The sequence below is a fragment of the Brienomyrus brachyistius genome, chromosome 14 (assembly GCF_023856365.1).
Source record: "Brienomyrus brachyistius isolate T26 chromosome 14, BBRACH_0.4, whole genome shotgun sequence".
NCBI classification, from domain to species: domain Eukaryota; kingdom Metazoa; phylum Chordata; class Actinopteri; order Osteoglossiformes; family Mormyridae; genus Brienomyrus; species Brienomyrus brachyistius.
The window spans coordinates 1,333,823-1,352,192 of record NC_064546.1 but is presented as its reverse complement, the minus strand read 5'-3'; the positions used below and the strand labels follow the sequence as shown (position 1 = coordinate 1,352,192).

Sequence of the window (18,370 nt, the reverse complement as noted above, 5' to 3'; positions counted from 1 at the left end):
TCGCCTCATCAGTTTTTATCTAAAAGCAACAAATTAAGATAAATAGAAAACAATACAAAGCATAAGAGTTGCGGAAACACAACTTTAATACAACAATACTTGTATAGTGAATTGCATTGTATATTTGATCCAAATACAACATTGTTCATACATCCAAAAAATAAAGTCTGGGTATTTTGAGGCCAAAGGAATGCAATTACATTTTCCTAAACAAATCCTGCATATAAACACTACATAAATAGTATTGTGAATGTATAGATAACTGCTCATAGTAGAAAATGAAGTTAATATTGAATTAAAACCAAGTTAATGGATTTTAGAAAACTGATTTCAAGATCCACTTATATCAGCTGGCCAGACTTGTAACCCAGAATAATAGGTTTTTACATTAAGCTCAATGCTGTAAATAGGGGAAGTTTGCATCCAAAGTAGTACAATGATCCCGACACCAGCTCCATGTACGTAGATGGTCTCCTCCATGTCCATCTCTATCCGGGGTTAAAACCTTGGAGCACCATAGTCATCTGGCATCCTTTCAATGTTATACCTGCATAAAAATAATTAGACGCATAAAAATTAAAGTCCAGTAGAAGATTTTCCAAAATGTTAGGATATCTCGATCCAAGCTGTGAGAATTGTCAAATCATGTGTCAAATCATCCCAGGTTAGGAGCTACAGAATGGGTCCTTGGTCAGAGGCTACTCAGTGCAGATTCACATAACGGTATTTGAGAAAGCATTAACACCTGATTAGCTCACAGGGTTTCTGAAGTTTAGGGGGATGGAGGTGAATACGCTCTGCAAAATGAAGGCAGTAAGGGCCATTTATTGATGGAAATCCTCACCTGTGGTTGGAGATGTACATGATTGGCACTCCGGGGATCTTCCTGATCCTCCTCTTCAGATCTCTATCCACCGTGGCCAAAATGTAACACTTGTGCTGTATAAGTGTAGAGCGAGTACCACAGTTATTTGTTAGGTGACTGATTTGCCACTTCACAGACATCAGCACAAGCTTATATGTTTAATAAGGCTTCAGTTAGGGATGTACCGATACCATTTTCTCAGACCGAGTATGAGTACCGATGCTTGCTTTCTGGTCTCCACAAATAGGGTTGTGTGATGTCTTAAAAAATAATGTGTGGTATTTTAACTTAAAAATATTGGGGGGGAAATGATTATACTGCAATCCGCACCACAACGGCACCAAGCAGGGTTTATTATTTAGTCTGGGAGAAAAAGAAAATTTGAAATCCTTAAAGAGGAAACAATATACAGACAATCTGCTAGAGAGACGACAGAAAGGCTTGTCAACCGGAGGGTGGGGGGCAGCTGATCATCGCTCTTTAAGCTCTGGCAGTATGCTGGATCTGTGGGTGTTAATTATGATTTAGAAATGTCACGCTAAAAGCGGTGGTTCCCAGATGTTTTATACTGTGTACCTCCTCATAAAACATCACCTGTGCATCATTGTGCCTGATCGATACCGAGTTTCAGAATTTTTCACTGCCTGAGGTTTATCATTCGCCGTTTTCTTTCTCTGTGCTGTAGGTTTGATTGTTTCAGAGTGTCGCCGCTGATGGCCATTACACACTCTCTCTTATGTTTATAGATATTTAATTACATTAATACTGTTGCATGAACCTGACTTCGTACCTCTACTTAATAGTTCATTTGAGCAGTTTGCTGTTCTCTAAGCTTTGGATTTAGATCGGACTTCATACCAATACTAGTAACGGTATCGGCGCATTCCTACCTAAATACCAGGGTCTCTGTGCCAGCATTTTTACCTGTGTGACCCTCTGGACTAAACAGTCGTCAGCGTACGTTCCACTGTGTGAGCAGGGCAGTCTCTCAAAGCGAGGATCCTTTGCTATCCTGTGAAGGAGGCATGTCAATTTCAAATTATCATTCATATTATTATACATATCACACATACCTTTCATAGGAACCCATCCCTGAATGACGTACTGGGGTCCAAAAATCCACGTGTCCCTTTTTTGCACTTTACCTACCTTAGAGCGACTCGGTACTTCATCCCCAGTTTCTCGATTTCAGCCATGACACAGTCCGTGATGTAGGGGATGCCTTGGAACAGAAATTCAGACAGAAACGATATTCAATTTCAACACGTACTACCTGATTAGAGCTGTAAAACGACTGCAGTTCGGTCTCCAAGTGTACTTACACTTGGCGTAGAGACAGTCCATCATGGATTGCACTATGTCGAGTTTGGCCTTAATTGAAAAATTGATGAAATTAGTGTCGACCAGGATGTGGTAGGGGGGACCCAGCTGTGTGTTGTACTGGAAGAACAGACATGATGGGTATTTCGTCCTGGACACAGAATGAAAGGTTCGGGATGAGCCACATAAAAATCCGATTTCAAATCGGCTTAAACAATCTAACATCCGCACACTCCATCCAAGTACAACTACTGAGACAACTATTTCTAATTTATTTAGCTTCACTCACACTTCTGTCTCTTTTAGGGCTGATGGGTCTTTCTTCTTCTTCTTCACCTTTTCTTTTGCACGATCCTGTGGTTTTCTTGGGAACAACATTAAAGAAACAGTTATGACAAATTAATGTTCTGTCAGGATGCTGCAAGTATACCTACTACAATATTTTTGACAGCTTTATGGTTGATAAATGTAAATGTAAAATTTAAGGCTTTTTAGAGTGACGATCTAGTGAGAGAGTGATCCTCGCATGCCACACGCAAATCGCAAACAAAGAGCGGGTTCGGCTTTCTTAAGGCAAAATGCTACCCACTGAACCATTGTGAATGTCATTATTAGTAGTATTAATTATAAATAAGAAACTTACATCCTGTTATCCTTTAAACTGATCATTCTTTTCATCACTGCGTACTTTTTTGTCTTCTGTTTACCCTTTAAACCGAAAGGAAACAGTAAAGATTATAATCAAACATCGTTTATGAACACTTGACGAAATATCTCAATTCTAATCACATACATACACGCATGTATGTATACATACAAACATACATACCCTAAAACAAAACAGCAGTTAAATATTGTTGACATTCACATTAGTTAATCTTACTACAAGTAAATCCTTCTGACTGATGTCGGCAGACAGCGATCATTTTCTTATTTCCAGCTTACTGCCAGAAGGAAACTTTAATCGATCATTCCCTAACACTATCCTTACTAATATGCTTATATTTAAATAACTAACTACTCGATATTAATACGAACCATGATGTTTCTTCAATTACAACTCCTTCCGCCTCCCTTTTGCTGATGTCCGCGTGCGAGATCTGCCTATAGCAATTTATGGCGTCATTAGCAGTCGCCGTGATCGCCGCAGGATGACCTCATCATTTTGCGCGGTATTTTGCGTGCCTTACGTCCCTTCCGGTGAGCTGTTCGTAAGTACTCCGAAGGTACAAGTAGTGTCTATTTACACATTGAATAACCTGTCAACGATATAGGGTGATTGAAAAGCAGCGGTTACCGAGGGCGTAAGAAGATTCTCGCGTGTTTTATCTGCAGGTATAACAAGTATCGTGGCTTTAACAATTAACGTAAGCAGGCTGATTTCAGTTTATTATACGTTTGTTAGCTAAGCTAGAAACTAATAGGTAACCACTCGTTATTAGTGATCACTAACTTCTATGCTGATTCTTTATGTTTTTGTCTTTTATTTTAGTTTTCTTTACGTAGACAACTACTCTTTCCCGTGGCCGTTTCCAGAGAAATCTTTAGCTCGTAAGTTCGCTGGATATTGTTATATTTTTACTTTCGGTAACACACCGATAACTGTTCAGGGGCAAATGTATGGGGTGCCTGTGAGGATTAGTCGATTGATAAAGTGAGAGATATGCTTTGATTTGATGTGCCAACGGTATTATGATATGGCTTTAAATGAGGCGTTTGCAAACGCGGCTTTAACGCGGGTGGTATATATGTCTTGAGTTTGCCGTACGCGGGCGTCGGTGTGATGTTGAGGTGGGCTGGGGACATGGGGGTGTGTCCTGTGTTCTTGGTCTCCTTGTGTTAGAGTTCCTTAGAATACTCTACCCACAACGATCTCGGTTACGCGCACGTTCAGCCTGTGGATTCTTGCCCGCAGTGGTCCATCAGTAGTTGTCCCGCAGCAAGGGGTCATATGCAAATCACTGCAGCTGCGCCGCATGTCCTACCTCTACAGATGTTGCAAGGGACAGCTAGTAGATGTGAATTATGAGTGCAAGCGTTACTTCCTTCTGAAGATAACGCTGACACTCCCACCGCTGGGTAACGTGAGAAACCTCTAGCATTGGTGGTGTACATTGCTGCAGCGGAGCAGTATCGCGAGGTAAAAGGGGGGAGGCGCTTGCACCGATGTCGTGAAAGGAGTCAAGAGTGATAATGGTTTCTTTTTGACACTGATACAAGGCGTATCATTTACAGGGCAAGTATTCAGACCCCCTCTTTTTGCAGGGGGACCAGGCAGTGATTCATGTATATTTCATTTCTCCAGATTACATGTCCTGCCCCATTACGCACCACTCGGCCAGCATGACGACTATAAATATTAATGCCTTCCGTGGCCGTAGCACGGCTCCTTTTTCCGGTGGGCCGTGTCACGTCATTGGGTTTCTGCGATGGCCTGTGTGATCCCCGGTGTGTGTGTGTGTGTCTGACATTCGATACACTTTCACATGGCGTGCACTAGAAGGCCGGCCTCTTGTTCTTTCCACCCCTCCCCCTCCCCGAAGGTCATTCACGGAGCCGGAGTCTCTGGCACCCGGTCGGCAGGGGAGGGAAGCCACTGCGCTCTCCGTCTTCACATGGCGTTCGTTTCCGTTCTCTGAGAGGAGTCCCAGCCCGAGGCTGAGGATGGTCCGATGGACCGCCGCTTCCTGCTGACCTTCGCCTTCTGCTCGTTCTCGTGGATCCTCTTCTGGGAAGTGCGCTGGAAGAAAGGGAAGGAGGGACAGATCGAGGAATGGCTCCAGGAGCACGGCCTCGCTGAATACAGGCACTTATTTGAAGGTTAGTTTCCTTGGCAACAGCTTTAGGAGTCGCTTAAAAAGCTGTCCCACGGGCGAGTTGACACCTGGTGGCACAGGTGCCCGGGCAGCCGTCCCGTGAAGTGGCTGATCTACTGCCTCACCCTGTTGGCACACGGGAGGCACTGATCTGGGGCCCTGTTGGTGGTACTGACCCATTCCCTCCGGGATGTTTTGTCAGGCCCACAGATGTGGGGAGATTGAGGACAGTCCCTGCTGTGCCAGGCATGTTGTGGCGGACGCTCTTAACCGGGATTGGCCTGGCCGGGTTCAGCTCATGCCCTGAAATGCATGACTAATGGAGGGATTGATAGCCGTCCTGAGGGCAAGGATGAGACAGGGATAGCGAGGACAAAAGCAGTGGTGTCAGCTGTTTGCCGGCATTGGGTATTCCACTGACCAGCATGTTCTTCCTCATTTAAAGAGCAGATGTCTGCAGTCTTTAGTAGCCTCTCGATGTTACTGTAGTCCTCCTTATTTTAATGGGCATTTACAATAGCTAACAGCCTAGGGTGCTTATGATTGAATGGCTTGTCGCTTGAAATGCCCCCCAGTGTGGTGATGCTGTACTGTAGACGTCACTGTCTGTGTCGGGTGTCATTGTCGCAGCCACAGGCAGGAAGTATTGTGCTCGCATTTCAGTAGCTGCGTTACTGCACTAGCTGCCATGCGTCGGCTGATCGGTGAACGGGGGACGCTGCATTTTAGGGCTGCCAGTGTCGCGGCTACTGTCGCGTGTCGGTTTAGTGGGTTACTGTGACAGAAGCATCCTGCTGGGTCATGGGGCCGTGCTTGTAATTTCTGGGGTAGGGACGGCACATGGAGTCTCGGGTCTGACCTCATTGCCCCCTCTCTAGATGTGCACACCCTGGAGGAGCTGAGCCTGCACGTGCTGGCCCGTCTGGAGGAGGTGGAGAAGGAGCGTCAGCGCTGGCCGGACATCGCCGAGGCTCAAATCCAGCTGCTAAGGGACTTTGCCTTTCAGGAGTGGCTCTGCTACCAGAGCTTGGAGCATTACTACCACACGTGAGCTGGGGCTGCCGCCGGGTGGGGGGCTGATGTGGGGGTAGATGTATGTTGTGTCCTGCTTTGAGTGCAGCTGTGGAGGACTCCTGACCAGTTGTCATTGAAACGGCACAATCATTACGTATGATGATAAAAACGGCAACAGATTTACTAATATTTTACATTTGTTTGTGGTAGTAAGTCCTGTTTAGTTTCAGGAAGTCTGCGTTGGCATATCCATTTATAACGAGGAGTGAAAAGTCATTTTGGTGGTTTGGCCACTAGAGGGCAGCTGCTCCACATTTATGGCTGAGTGAGCTGGGTGACATTGAGCTGAGTTGCCTTTCTGTGCTCTCCATGGGTGCACCAGTGGGTCATTCAGGGCTGCATGCAGCTCCCACCAGCTGCCACGGTGCTCCAGCCACTCGCTCGCATTATGCGGTGGTCGTCCTGTATCCCCCTAAACGCTGGTTTGGGGTGACAGACCCTTTTGGGCATGTGGGCTTCCACTCTGTGATACAGCATTACTGGGTCTCACTGTTATGCCAGTTACGCTCTCATCGTGCCACAGAGCTTTTGTGTGCCAGATTGTGTGTGAGGCATTAATCAACCGCAGCAATCTCTGAGCATATGGCTGTCATGGGGATCTGGTTCACGAAAACGCCTTCATGCCGTCAGAGAAGACTTGGGATCTTTTGATGCCCCCGTGACTGACAAGCTGCTGCCTGTGGTTCCCTTTGTGCAGAATGTCAAGGGCAGATTCTCATGTGGTTGGTGTTACTACCCTGGTTTGGGACCCCAGAATTTACAGTCCGCTTGGGAGCCCCCCCTGCCACTGTAGTTTGTATTTCCTGGAAATTTGTGTGAGTCTGCTGGCCATCTCATTCATTTTTTTGTATGTTTTCTGGCTGCTTTGAAGACTGAAGACCCTTGGTTGCACAAATCTGGATGATTTAGCCAAATTTGACAGCCGGCTGCAGCTCTCCCTGGCTGCTTGGGGATATTACTACGAGGATTATATCAAACTGTCTTCTGGCGTGAAAGTCCTCCAGGCCTCCAAGGGGCACCGCGACCAGGATTACGAGATACAGCTGGTGCACAGCCTGGCAGAGAGGAGGCTGACTGAGAAGTGGTCGATAGGTGAGCTGCGGGGGTGGCGAGTGACTTGACTGTACGTTGTGAAAACATTCAAACTGTCAACCGGTACGAGGAAGCTGACCGTGCTTGTTGTAAGTTACCTCGGAGTTTTAAATTTAAAAATGGATTAATTTAACTTAAGGTACTACAACAATTTTCTCCAGTGTTGCAGTTAAGACACTTTACCGTATTCTAATTAAAACTGCTCTTTACCGCCTTCTTAGAAATGCTTTGGGCAGCCTGGCTGGTTTGAGGAGTTGAGCATGTACTTTCGCTGATATAAACCAGCTGGGCATCATTCCAGCAGCTGAGCCTTTGCATATCTGCATGCCAAACCTCAGCTATACTGGAAGTTCCTTGGCATGACGGATGTATTGCTCTCTGGATTCTCCAGCCACTCACGTTTTGTGCCCCCCCCCCCCCCCCCCTCTCTTTTTTTTTTTTCCCAGCGGGGGCTCTGATATTCGGCTGTACCATTGCTCTTTGCTTCCTGATAAGAGACCTCATGTTTTACGTGATTGGTGAGTTGGCAAGGAGACATCGCCTCTGCCTGTTGGAATAATTTGATAAAAAAACCACACCCTGTGATTTTTTTTCCCGGGTTCATGCCGTCTTACCGATTTCAATTTCTGCCTAGGCGGAATTACCGTGTCTATCATAGCGTTCGTCTTCACCATCAAGTTCCTGTGTGAGCTTGCCGCCCGGGTGGTCAGCTTCTTGCAGAATGAGGACCGGGGGCGCCGGGGCGACCGCAGCATTTATGACTACGTGCGGGGGAACTACCTGGACCCCCGCTCCTGCAAAGTGTCCTGGGACTGGAAGGATCCGCAGGAAGTGGGCCAGACCATGACCTTCCGTGTCCAAGTATGGTATTACAGCCATTACAATATATCACTGTTTGCCAATCCGGTCCTCGTGGACCCACAGGCAGTTCATGTTTTTTGCTTTCTCCCAGTTCCTGGGTAAGGAGCAAAATTGTAGTTTGTCTGGCAGAGAGCTGGGAGGGAGCAAAAACATGGACTGACTGTGGGTCCCCAAGGATCAGGTCGGAAAACACTGCAATACATTATTTCAAACTGTGACTCAGTGCACCCAACCCCACCGCCGTACAGTTTTGGGTCACACTGTACTGGGGGGCACAAATAATGCAGTAGTATACTCTTACTTAATGCATTAATTAACCAGAAAGTAGGTACAGGTTGCGTACTGATCCCATGTTCATTCATCATTAATCACTAATAACGGTTCATGTATTTCATGCAGTCACTATATTTATTCATGGTTTGTACTTCTGTAATAGCAGTTAGGTTGCTTGTGGCTCCTTAAGTCAAGTGTTGCCCAACTTTGTTTGCTGTGTAGTAGGTAATGGCTTCCATGTGCCGCAGTGGGTGGGATTATCGTACTTGTCAGTCTAGTTCAGCCCATTTCCTGTTAGCTGTTTTGCTTATTTCACGCTAAAACAAGCCGTGTGTTGTAATGTCGTGGGTTTCGAAGCCTTATTTCCCCCCCATGATGACGCACCCAGCTTGAATTTCCTGCATTGGAAGGTCGCATAAAGCATGTGCATCACTTGGACGTCTGGTGGGACGTCACAGCCCTTCATTCCTGCCCCTCCTCACCTCCAGCTGTTCTATAAGAACGGACAGCCGTTCCCAGCACACCGGCCTGTGGGTCTGCGCGTCAGCATCACTCACATCGAGCTGGCCCTGGATATCCCCGTCACCCAGGAGGTCCTGCAGGAGCCTGAGGCCAACGTGGTGAAGGTGGCCTTCACCGTCCGCAAGGCAGGCCGCTACGAGGTGGCCGTCAAGCTGGGGGGTCTAAATGTGGCCTACAGCCCCTACTACAAGATATTCCAGCCGGGTATGTCTCTTCCATCGGATTCTGTCTCTGCTGCTTCTCTTATGCTGATCATGTTAATGTATCAGGACTAGTTTTTACTCATTGTCTGTTATGGACTGGCATCTTCCCTGGGGTGTATCCCTGTTTTGTGCTCTATACTCCTTGGGGTAAGCTGTAGTGCCCCTCCCCATCCTAACCAGGGTAAGCAATTGGCAAATGGATACATTTTACCTAAAGGAGACTTATGGTACATAGGAAGTCGTCGTTACATTCATACATTTTGTGATCCTGCATGCTACTATGGGATGGCAGTGACAGAAGTGCAGGAGCATGAAATGGAGGCTGACAGCTTTTAAAGATTAAAGTCAGACTAGTCATCATCTGTGGGAAGTAACGGGGTGTTTTGCTGTAAGTGCATTTTTTTTTTGTCGAGGAAAATGCCTGCACTGTAGGATTTTGGTGGGATTAACATTCCGCATATTGCTGTGGTTTGCTGTTATTGCAGGCGTGGTGGTCCCATCCAAAACCAAGATCGCGTGCCACTTCTCTACCCTGGTGCTGACCCACGGCCAGCAGCACACCCTGCAGATCGAACCCCGCGACGAGTACGGCAACCCCACCAGCAACTCCACCTCGCTCGCCGATGAAGACAGCTATGGTGCGAGCGTCCAGCCGGTGAGGGAGCCTGGGCCTCTGGGTCCCTGGGAGCCTATCCTGCATTGCAGCCGACTTCCGGTACTCTGAATGGCCTCATGTTTGCAGGCTTTATGTTTTCTACGTATCGACAAAGTCATTAATTCACTGGTTCGATCCAATTACTACATTAATCGGTGTTTGACAGCGCATAATACTCCCCCTCCATTAGAGGGCTTTTTCCTCCATAACTATATTTGTAGGTCTTCACTGCCAAGCTCCCATGGAGCCTTGCAGCTTTGCAGTGAGGGCAGATTCACAAGGTTTTTGCTTCCTCTCTGGTCCCTGCAGCTAGATTGTACTAGCTGATCCTGACGGCCGAACACCATAGCCAGGCATCAGGTGTCGTGGTAAACGGGTGTCGAGTCTATGCTTTCTGTTGTCACTTGAGCAGGCAAGCGTATGAACGACCCCCACTGAGGCCGAGGTTGGCGTGCGTGATGGTGACTCCGTGTGTGTGTGTCCCCCGCCCCAGCTGGGCACTCAGGACGAAGACAGCCCGGAGGACTTCTTCAGCAAGTCGGTGTCCTCCAATCGGCTGCAATGCCAGGTGCAGCTGCACCTCACCGTGAGGAGGAAGGGCTGCTTCCACGCCCGCATCACCTACCAGAACCAGTTGCTCAGCAACGGCGAGTTCGACATCATCGTGCTGAGTGGTGCGTGCGCTGGGGGGGGGGGGCGGGACCTCATCACACCGGCAGGGTGTTGGGTTGCGTCCGGGAAAGCCCTACTTCTCAGAGAGTCGCTGCATTGTAACGTGAAGCCGGGTGAGAGTGACAGGGTGACTCGGTTTATTCTTGTCCTTAAGACGTCATGGGGTTATCTGTGTAAGCACACTTGTCGATGCTCAGAGGAAATAAAGTGTTTGCTCAAGTGTAGCTTTAATCCCGCCGTCGGTAAACTTAACGGGAGAAGCAACGGCCGGCGAGCGATGCTGAGCGAGATGCCGCCCGTCTCTCCAGAGAACGAGAAGAACTGCGTGGAGAAGTACGTGTCAACGCCGGGCACCAGCGTCTACTTCGAGGCGTACCTCTACAGCACGGGCAACTATAGCACCTCCACCTGGCAGCTTCCGGTATCGTCGCTGCTGGTGCCGCAGAGGCGGCTCTCCACGGCGGACGAGGAGGACGACCGCGACTCCCCTGTGGAGGGTCAGCCGGAGAAAGTGAAGAAACCAAAAAAGGTCTATTGCTACATATCGCCAAAGGTTGGTGATCTTGGTCCCCGTCACTGTGTTGTTTGGTGCTGACCCGTTGCGCGCTGGTTCTGATGGGCCGGTTCTGAATGGAACAGCCAGGCCTCTTTTATTGGGTCTAGTTTTATATTGTGTGGTCAGACCTTGTGAGCAGTAGATGAGTCGGATGCTGGCATGTTAATTTTTAAATCACATTTTCAGCGATCTTCTTTTTCTGTTTCCGTTAGCAACTATCAGTGAAGGAGTTTTACCTGAAAATCTTCCCCTGGCGCCTTTTCACCTTTCGGGTGTGTCCAGGCACGAAGGTAGGCAGCGACCATGGTGTTGGTGAATGAGAATTCTGCTCTGTTAGCTGTTACCTATATGAGGCATCCATCATGAGAAAAAAAACTTGCTCCCCTCCCCCCCCAGTTCACATACCACGGCCCAGACCCCATCCACAAATACTTGACCCTTGTGGTGGACGATGGAATTCAACCACCCGTGGAGCTGAGCTGTAAGGACCGCAACATCATGGCCGCCACCTTCATCCGCTTCCTCCACAAAAACATTGGTGAGTCTGAGCTTCCGATGATCTCAGTGGGCGACGGAACCCTGGACCAGTCTCTGCCAGCTGGGAGAGCGGGAGATCTGTGCGGTTTGTGTTCATGTCTGTCTGATCCACAGGAGGGTCGGAGACCTTCCAGGACAAGGTGAACTTCTTCCAGCGTGAGCTCAGGCACATCCACTCCAAGCGACCTCGCACCAAGACCTGCCTGAAGGTGGCCCGACACGTCCTCCTGGACTCGGTGAGTGGCTGACTCTGCCCCCAGCCAGCCTCGTGCTAATGAGACCTGCTTTGTTCAACGCTCAAACCTAGTCAGCTTTGGTGGGACGCACTTTTAAGTCTTTTAATTGTTGTTGACCCTTCTTTTAATTTTTTTCCCAATCGTTGTGGATCTCCTTCCCTCACAAGTCTCTGAAAGCCACCAGGAACTTCTCCGTTTCTGACTGGAGTAAGAATTTCGAGGTTGTGTTCCAAGATGAGGAGGGTGAGTGGGTCAGGCCGTTGGGTGTGAGTTTGAGGTCCGTTTTTGCTCATGGGTTGAGTGAGTTGTGGATAATAGGCTGGTTAAGGAACCGACGTGGTACTTGGTACAGTACAGTCTCGTAAATGGCACGTAAATGGGCAATCTCAACGTCAGTGGCATCAGTCTCGCCTTTAATGTCCCTAAATGAGTGTTCGTGTTTTTGTGGCTGATTCCTGGAGTGGCCACCAGAGGGCCTGTTTGCCATTTTTCTGCATTTTGGTTCTCCAGCAGTCTTCACGTGTCTCCCAGCATCTGGATAAAGTGTGCTATAAATTTCATAGTGTTTCATTGCCTTGGAAAGTACCGAATCTAAATATATTTTTGTACATCTACAAGAGATTTTAAAATGTGTTCTATAACCCACTGAATGCCTATAACCTAACCCTGTAACACATGTGAGTTGTATTAGCTGATAAAAGAGACAGCAGCAGGTCGCATCACCTGTCTGCCATAACTGCCGCCCGCAGCGCTGGACTGGGGGGGCCCTCGCCGGGAATGGTTTGAGCTGATCTGCAAGACACTGTTCGACACGTCCAACCAGCTATTCACGCGCTTCAGCGACAGCAACCAGGGCCTGGTGAGACCCCTCCCTCCCTCCCCCCCACCTCCTATTCCTCTATTCGGTCGATGTCCGACTTTAAAGAATGCAAAGCTCCTATTGGACAAGAATGCAGTTGGTGGCAGTGCCTGCGCCCAGTGGGTTTGGGTTGCCATATACGGGGGATGTCAGACACGGACAGCAGCCAGTTTCTGCCCTCAGGTGCATCCGAACGCGGAGCGGCCGGCCCACCTCCGCCTGAAGGTGTACGAGTTCGCCGGCCGGGTGGTGGGGAAGTGTCTGTACGAGTCGGCGCTGGGCGGAGCCTATAAGCAGTTGGTTCGGGCTCGTTTCACCCGATCTTTCCTGGCCCAGATCATCGGCCTCAGGATGAACTATAAGGTGAGCCGGATTCGGGGGGGGGGCACTCTGCACTTGTGTTTCACCGTAGCGGTTGAGAAGGTATCCTGGGTGCTGTGCCTGGTCCGCGGAGCCGTCCTCGCGGGTCGTGCTGCGGCTGTTCGTACAGGGCCATGGCAGTCCGAGCGCTGCAGTCGTCATGGACTCCTGTGACATCACCGTTTTGTTTATCTGACCTGCCGTCAGCTCACACACCTCCCCGCTGCTCTCTCCTTTCAGTATTTCGAGACGGATGATGAGGAGTTCTACAAAACCAAAGTCTCCTTCATCCTAAACAATGACGTCAGTGAGATGGACTTGGTGTTCGCTGAGGAGAAATACAACAAGTCGGGCCAGCTGGAGAAGGTGGAGTGGCATGTGTTTGATGGCCCCCGCACTGCCGGCCTCTCATCGGCATCCTGCACAGCCCCCAACTCATACCAGTGATATTACAACCAGCTCTGAGTGCTGGTTTATTTTTAATGGCGAACAAAACCCAAATGAAGAGAAGGTGGTTTGCCTGGGGCACCTCTGCTGGTTTCTCTGCGTTTGTGAGAAAGATGTGTGATTGGACGGCGTCTTGTGGTCATTCTGCTTGAAGGTTGTGCGATGACTGGGTGACCTCCTCTTGCCACTAGGTCGAATGACTAAATCTGAACTTCTTGCACTTCCCAAAACAAGCGGGTTTGAGGAAGAAGTTTACCAAGTTTAAGATTCGATATTTCAGCATAAGGGCAGAATTTACAAAGCCAGCAGATGATCTGTGTGTGTGTGCGTGCGTGCGTGTGTACATGCCTCACCTTTATCTTCACTCGTGTAGGTTGTGGAGCTGATTTCTGGAGGCGCTCAGATTGCAGTCACCAATGAGAACAAGATGCACTATCTTAACCTCTTAGCCCAGCATAGGCTGGCCAATCAGGTGCGAGATGAGGTGGAGCATTTCCTGAAAGGTAAGAGATCTTCTGGTGGATCTTGGGCCACGTCTGCCCCTTCAAGAAGACCTGCTGACCCGTTTCTTTGTCTTTTTGCAGGGTTAAATGAACTCGTTCCAGAAAACCTCCTCGCCATATTTGATGAGAATGAGTTGGAGGTATGTCAGGGTTCCAAGTTTTTAATTACGAACAGCCTGTTTACGGCCTGATCGTTAACATTAGTGTTGAGGTCCTCTGGTGGTGGTTTGATCTCATTAGTGTTGCTTTGTTTCGTTAGCTACTGATGTGTGGCACAGGCGACATCAGTGTCCAGGACTTCAAAGCCCATGCTGTGATTGTCGGTGGCTCATGGCATTTTAGAGAGAAGGTGGGTAGTGCCCTCTCCTGGTCACCTGGGCAACAGCCATCCCACAATAAGATGCAGGTGTGAAGGACTGCCTGGTTTGCTCCTCCTCAGGTTATGAAGTGGTTCTGGGCTGTGGTGTCCAGCTTTACCCAGGAGGAGTTGGCTCGTCTTCTCCAGTTCACCACGGGCTCTTCCCAGCTCCCCCCCGGGGGATTCAACACACTTTGCCCCTCCTTCCAGATTATCGCCGCCCCCACCCACAGCACGCTGCCCACCGCCCATACCTGGTGAGTCCCTTCCCGGTGCTCCTTCCTGACTTGGTGGTCGTCTTTCCTATACATGATAAAAACCCGTGATAATCTGTGATCCTGATCTTGTACTGAGGCTCATGTGACGTTGTGGTTCCTCCTTAGTTTCAACCAGCTGTGCCTGCCCACCTATGACTCCTATGAGGAGCTGCACAAAATGGTGAAGCTGGCCATCAGCGAGGGGAGCGAGGGCTTCGGCATGCTCTGAACTGCCCTGTCCTCAGGGGGGAGAGTTCCCCCGGATGCCGGCCCCTGCGGGGCCCGATCCCCCCCTCTGCCAGGCAGACTTCCTTCGCCAGAGCAGCACAGGAAGGCCGGTGAATGCTTTCGCGCTGTGAGGCGCGCGTGGGCATTACCTGTATATACAGTTTACTTTTTTTTTTTTTTGTACTGGCACAGAAATGGACGACCCTGGGAAGGCAAGAAGGACCCTCAATGGAGTTTTGTTTGTAGATGGTAGAGATGCTTTGAGCTGTATGCCTGCGAGTGTTCGGGTGTCCTGCGGAGGTCCAGAGAGTTTGTGGCAGACTTCCGACCCAAAAGGTGACAGGTTAGCGGAAATGTGGCTGCTGGTGTGTCTAGGGGGCGGGCTGACCTTCACCAGTCAGGGAGGGAGTCTGCTGTTGCCTGTTACACCATTTCTACAAACCTCCATCACCGCTGGGATGCTGACGCCTGATTCTTTAATGTTTTTTGTACCTGTGACTGGAAAAGGGACCTAAGGGTCCTGGGGAAGGGCAGGAGGTCATGCCCTCGTACCGGATCCCGTCTCGTGTTTAAATCTGAACAGTAATTCTTGCGCTTCCCAAAACAACAAGCAGGTTTGGGAAAGAAGTTCGCCAAGTTTAGGATTCAGCATTTCAGTATGAGGGTTAGGATTCCTGAAGGGTCTCATCCGGCAGAGCGATCGCATGCTTAGTACCCTGCGCAGTGGTGGGTGTAAAGTTAAGGGTATTTTTTTTAAAGCCATGTTCTTTTTAGGATGTTGTATCTGTTTTGTTAAATTCTGCCTTTTTTGCCTGTGTAGGGAAATGTGTCTTCAAGGGAAGGATTTGTATGTTAGGGTACGATGAATAGTACTGTAATACTTTGACGGGTGCAACAATTATGCACTTAAATTTCAAGCTGTGAAAAGGTCTTTTTTGTAATTTTTCTTCAGTTTGGGACCTACTATGATTTTATTATTTTTTTGTATCAACACCAAAGTTTGTACCTATGTTTGACTGCTGAACGTCTTATCCATCCATGCAGTCTGGATCAGTGGGTTGCTAATCGCAGGATGCCAAGGGTTAAATATTTCTGTGAGCCGTTATGTATCATAATTCACTTAGTGTTTTTGTTCTTCTAAAGACTGAGAGCTCCTGGATCCATGGAGACGGGAGTCTGCACAGATGATCTGGGGGTTCTGATGCTCCTGTTGAGCATATCGTGGTTCCCTTACAGCTTCTCCTCTTTTTGGCTCCTCATTCTATGTATCCGACTTTGTGTAGACATTTCCTCCTAAAACGGTACAAGTAGATCCCGTCTCGCATAGTTGCGTAGTTTTAAAAGCGCCAAGTCGCCCGGTGCAGGAAAGACCGATCGTGGGCGTGGTACACGTCAGCATTGAAGATATTTATAAAAATGATATACTTGCTAAATGCTTGAAGATATTTATGTGATCTTGCTGGTACATCTGGTTCCTGACAGGCTAGTGGTCTTGCACACCAGTCTCCTTGCCTCATGGTGTGAATGTAGTGCTGTCCGATCATCCTTTAAGACTTGGAGGCTCCTGCGAGGTCCGATCGCTCCTCCTCTCTGTGGACGGCACTGTCCTTCCCCAAGATGGACGCATCCATTTGAAAATCCAGTTCTGTCTTGTAGGCCATGTTTGCACTTTTGTCCAATGATGACTCTCTTTACTGCAAGCTAGCACTTTCTCCTCACCCTTCCCCACCCCCCATCACCACCATAAGCTTCATAAGCTACAAGAAGAAATATCTGAATGATCACAGTTTGTTTTCAGTGCCAGGTATAAGGTGTCTGTTTGGGGTCTTGGAGGACCCCCATATTTGGTTGGTCACCCTGTGTGTTTTTGTACAGATTTTTTTATTTTTATTATTATTTTTTAAAGAATTCTTTTACTTCATCGCTTCGCAGCGTGGCTGAATACTGATGTGATTTAGAGCCGTGATGTGTTCCGATGTCATACCGTCGAATTGCCATTTGATTTAAACAAACAATGAAATGATGTTATGCTCTTGAGTTTTCGGAGGCTGTCGTGTGAAGACCTCGACCGAGGGGCGTGACTTGCGCTCAAAGTGAGAGGTCACTAGGGAGGAAGGTCTCGCACAGTGGAGCCCGGAGAGGGCGGCTCTATCCCTGACGGACAGTGACATCACCTCTGTGCGGGTGCCTGTAGCCTTTACAGTTGTTTGGCTTTCATATGAAGGTAATTTTCTTCTGTGTTTCGATTTGGACAAGAAGCCTCTGTTGGCATGAACTGGGGGGAGGGGGTTGTTTTAATCCTTGTAAATATTGTGAAATAGTTGCCTAAGGTGGAATTTTTTATTTTTTTTTGTAATTTTATTACTAGTTAAATTGGGACATGCTGGGCCGTCATTGGAATGTCGTGGTTGGCTCAGGCAGCTCCCTGTCAGTCATGGATTAAATAAAGCGAAGGAATCAGAGGCCTGCGTGTGCATGGAGTCTATCTGTTCCCTGCTTAGTTGTGTCCCCCCCCACCCTGGAAGGTAACTTAAGGAACTGGAAAATTACTGCATCCCATAGAATCCTTGATTGTAGTAATTACCCCCCTCAATTTGTTTTGAGACCTATGGGCAATTTTTTTTTGTTTGTTTTCAAATATGATATATTCCTGATGGAAGCTGTGTTAATGTCTGCTGTAACTGTGGCTCTGTCTGCTTATGGCAGTTCTTCCTTTTGGCCACTAGGTGGTGCGCTCGCGTGCAGGTGGATTTGAAAGTGACGCATTACCGTGGAAGTCCGTACAAGATCGACCGCCTTTAAGGCGTCCCAGACTCACCTTGTCCTTTTAAATGAGGAACAGCTGCTCAAAGATGTGGGGCCATCAGGCCGGCTCCCACCGCTGCCCCCTGGGAAACTCATTACTGATTAACCTGGTTAACCCACCCTGGGTACCCATTATTTTTGGGGGGGGGGGGGCAGTGGCACCTGTGTTACTCATAGGTGGTGGGTTATCTGTTGTAATAGGTGCCAGTTAATAGTTGTTTGTTTCTGTGTGGAGGGCGATTAATAAAATGAAGAATAAAACCTGTTGTGATCAACATTTCATTGATAAATAGCTTAGTTTGCGCCTGCTGATTTATTAAACACCATTTCTGAGCTTTTACCCCACATGGACCTAATTCACGATACTTAATTACAAATGTGTGTGGATGTTTGTAGCAGTTGTTTCGAATTAGAGTAAGTGTGTAAGTGTAGGCTGAAGATGTGGAATGCGAAGTCGTGTTCCTGCCCTGAAAGCCAGGGCGTCAGCTCCCGCTAAGTGCTAAGCGATTGGAAGCAGACTGGACACCAGGTGACATCATCGCAGACAGTCAACTGACACTTTTTCCTCTCTTCTCCTCTTGGGGTGGGTGATATAAAAGATAAAATGCACGTTTTTGGGTGATTTTAATGCCTGTTACTAATGCCTTTCAGTTTTTTGATGTCCCACTGCCTGCAGGAGAGGAGAGGAGAGGAGGGGGTGGGATGGGGTTTGTGTTTTGGTAGCACAGCACAGCTCCTGTAACGTTGTGCTTTGTCAGTAGCATCCTGCCACTGGGATAAATGTAGGGCCAACATCCCAGCTGGTCCTGCAGAAACCTCGCTTTGCTGTGGCTTCAGGTAAATGTGGCTTCTAATACTAACCGACTATTAG

General features: G+C 48.3%; 2 protein-coding genes across 8 annotated transcripts; one reads left to right on the top strand and one right to left on the bottom strand.

Moving 5' to 3' along the window:
• Positions 1-68: 68 nt before the first annotated feature.
• On the bottom strand, positions 69-3,375 carry fcf1 (FCF1 rRNA-processing protein). Its single transcript, XM_048974693.1, has 8 exons — positions 3,224-3,375; positions 2,829-2,893; positions 2,475-2,549; positions 2,188-2,336; positions 2,015-2,087; positions 1,790-1,877; positions 845-939; positions 69-547 (listed from the first exon to the last, which is right to left on the bottom strand). Exons 1-8 carry the CDS (start codon positions 3,224-3,226, stop codon positions 499-501), a joined length of 597 nt encoding a protein of 198 aa, XP_048830650.1. The 5' UTR covers positions 3,227-3,375; the 3' UTR covers positions 69-498.
• Positions 3,376-3,377: 2 nt separating this feature from the next.
• On the top strand, positions 3,378-17,160 carry arel1 (apoptosis resistant E3 ubiquitin protein ligase 1). Of its 7 annotated transcripts, none has more exons than XM_048974687.1 (23): positions 3,379-3,520; positions 3,678-3,736; positions 4,729-5,005; positions 5,880-6,048; positions 6,947-7,167; positions 7,614-7,685; positions 7,802-8,028; positions 8,790-9,027; positions 9,512-9,681; positions 10,175-10,355; positions 10,662-10,906; positions 11,122-11,199; positions 11,306-11,447; positions 11,561-11,682; positions 11,850-11,925; positions 12,432-12,541; positions 12,725-12,904; positions 13,142-13,267; positions 13,722-13,851; positions 13,933-13,991; positions 14,111-14,200; positions 14,291-14,466; positions 14,593-17,160. In XM_048974687.1, the coding sequence occupies exons 3-23, from the start codon at positions 4,858-4,860 to the stop codon at positions 14,693-14,695; spliced, it is 3,063 nt and encodes a 1,020-aa protein (XP_048830644.1). In that variant the 5' UTR covers positions 3,379-3,520; positions 3,678-3,736; positions 4,729-4,857; the 3' UTR covers positions 14,696-17,160. The 7 variants fall into 7 exon arrangements, with proteins under 7 accessions (XP_048830648.1, XP_048830644.1, XP_048830645.1 ...); XM_048974688.1 differs by having other exon boundaries at positions 3,379-3,552; XM_048974691.1 differs by lacking the exon at positions 3,678-3,736 and having other exon boundaries at positions 3,378-3,396.
• Positions 17,161-18,370: the final 1,210 nt, after the last annotated feature.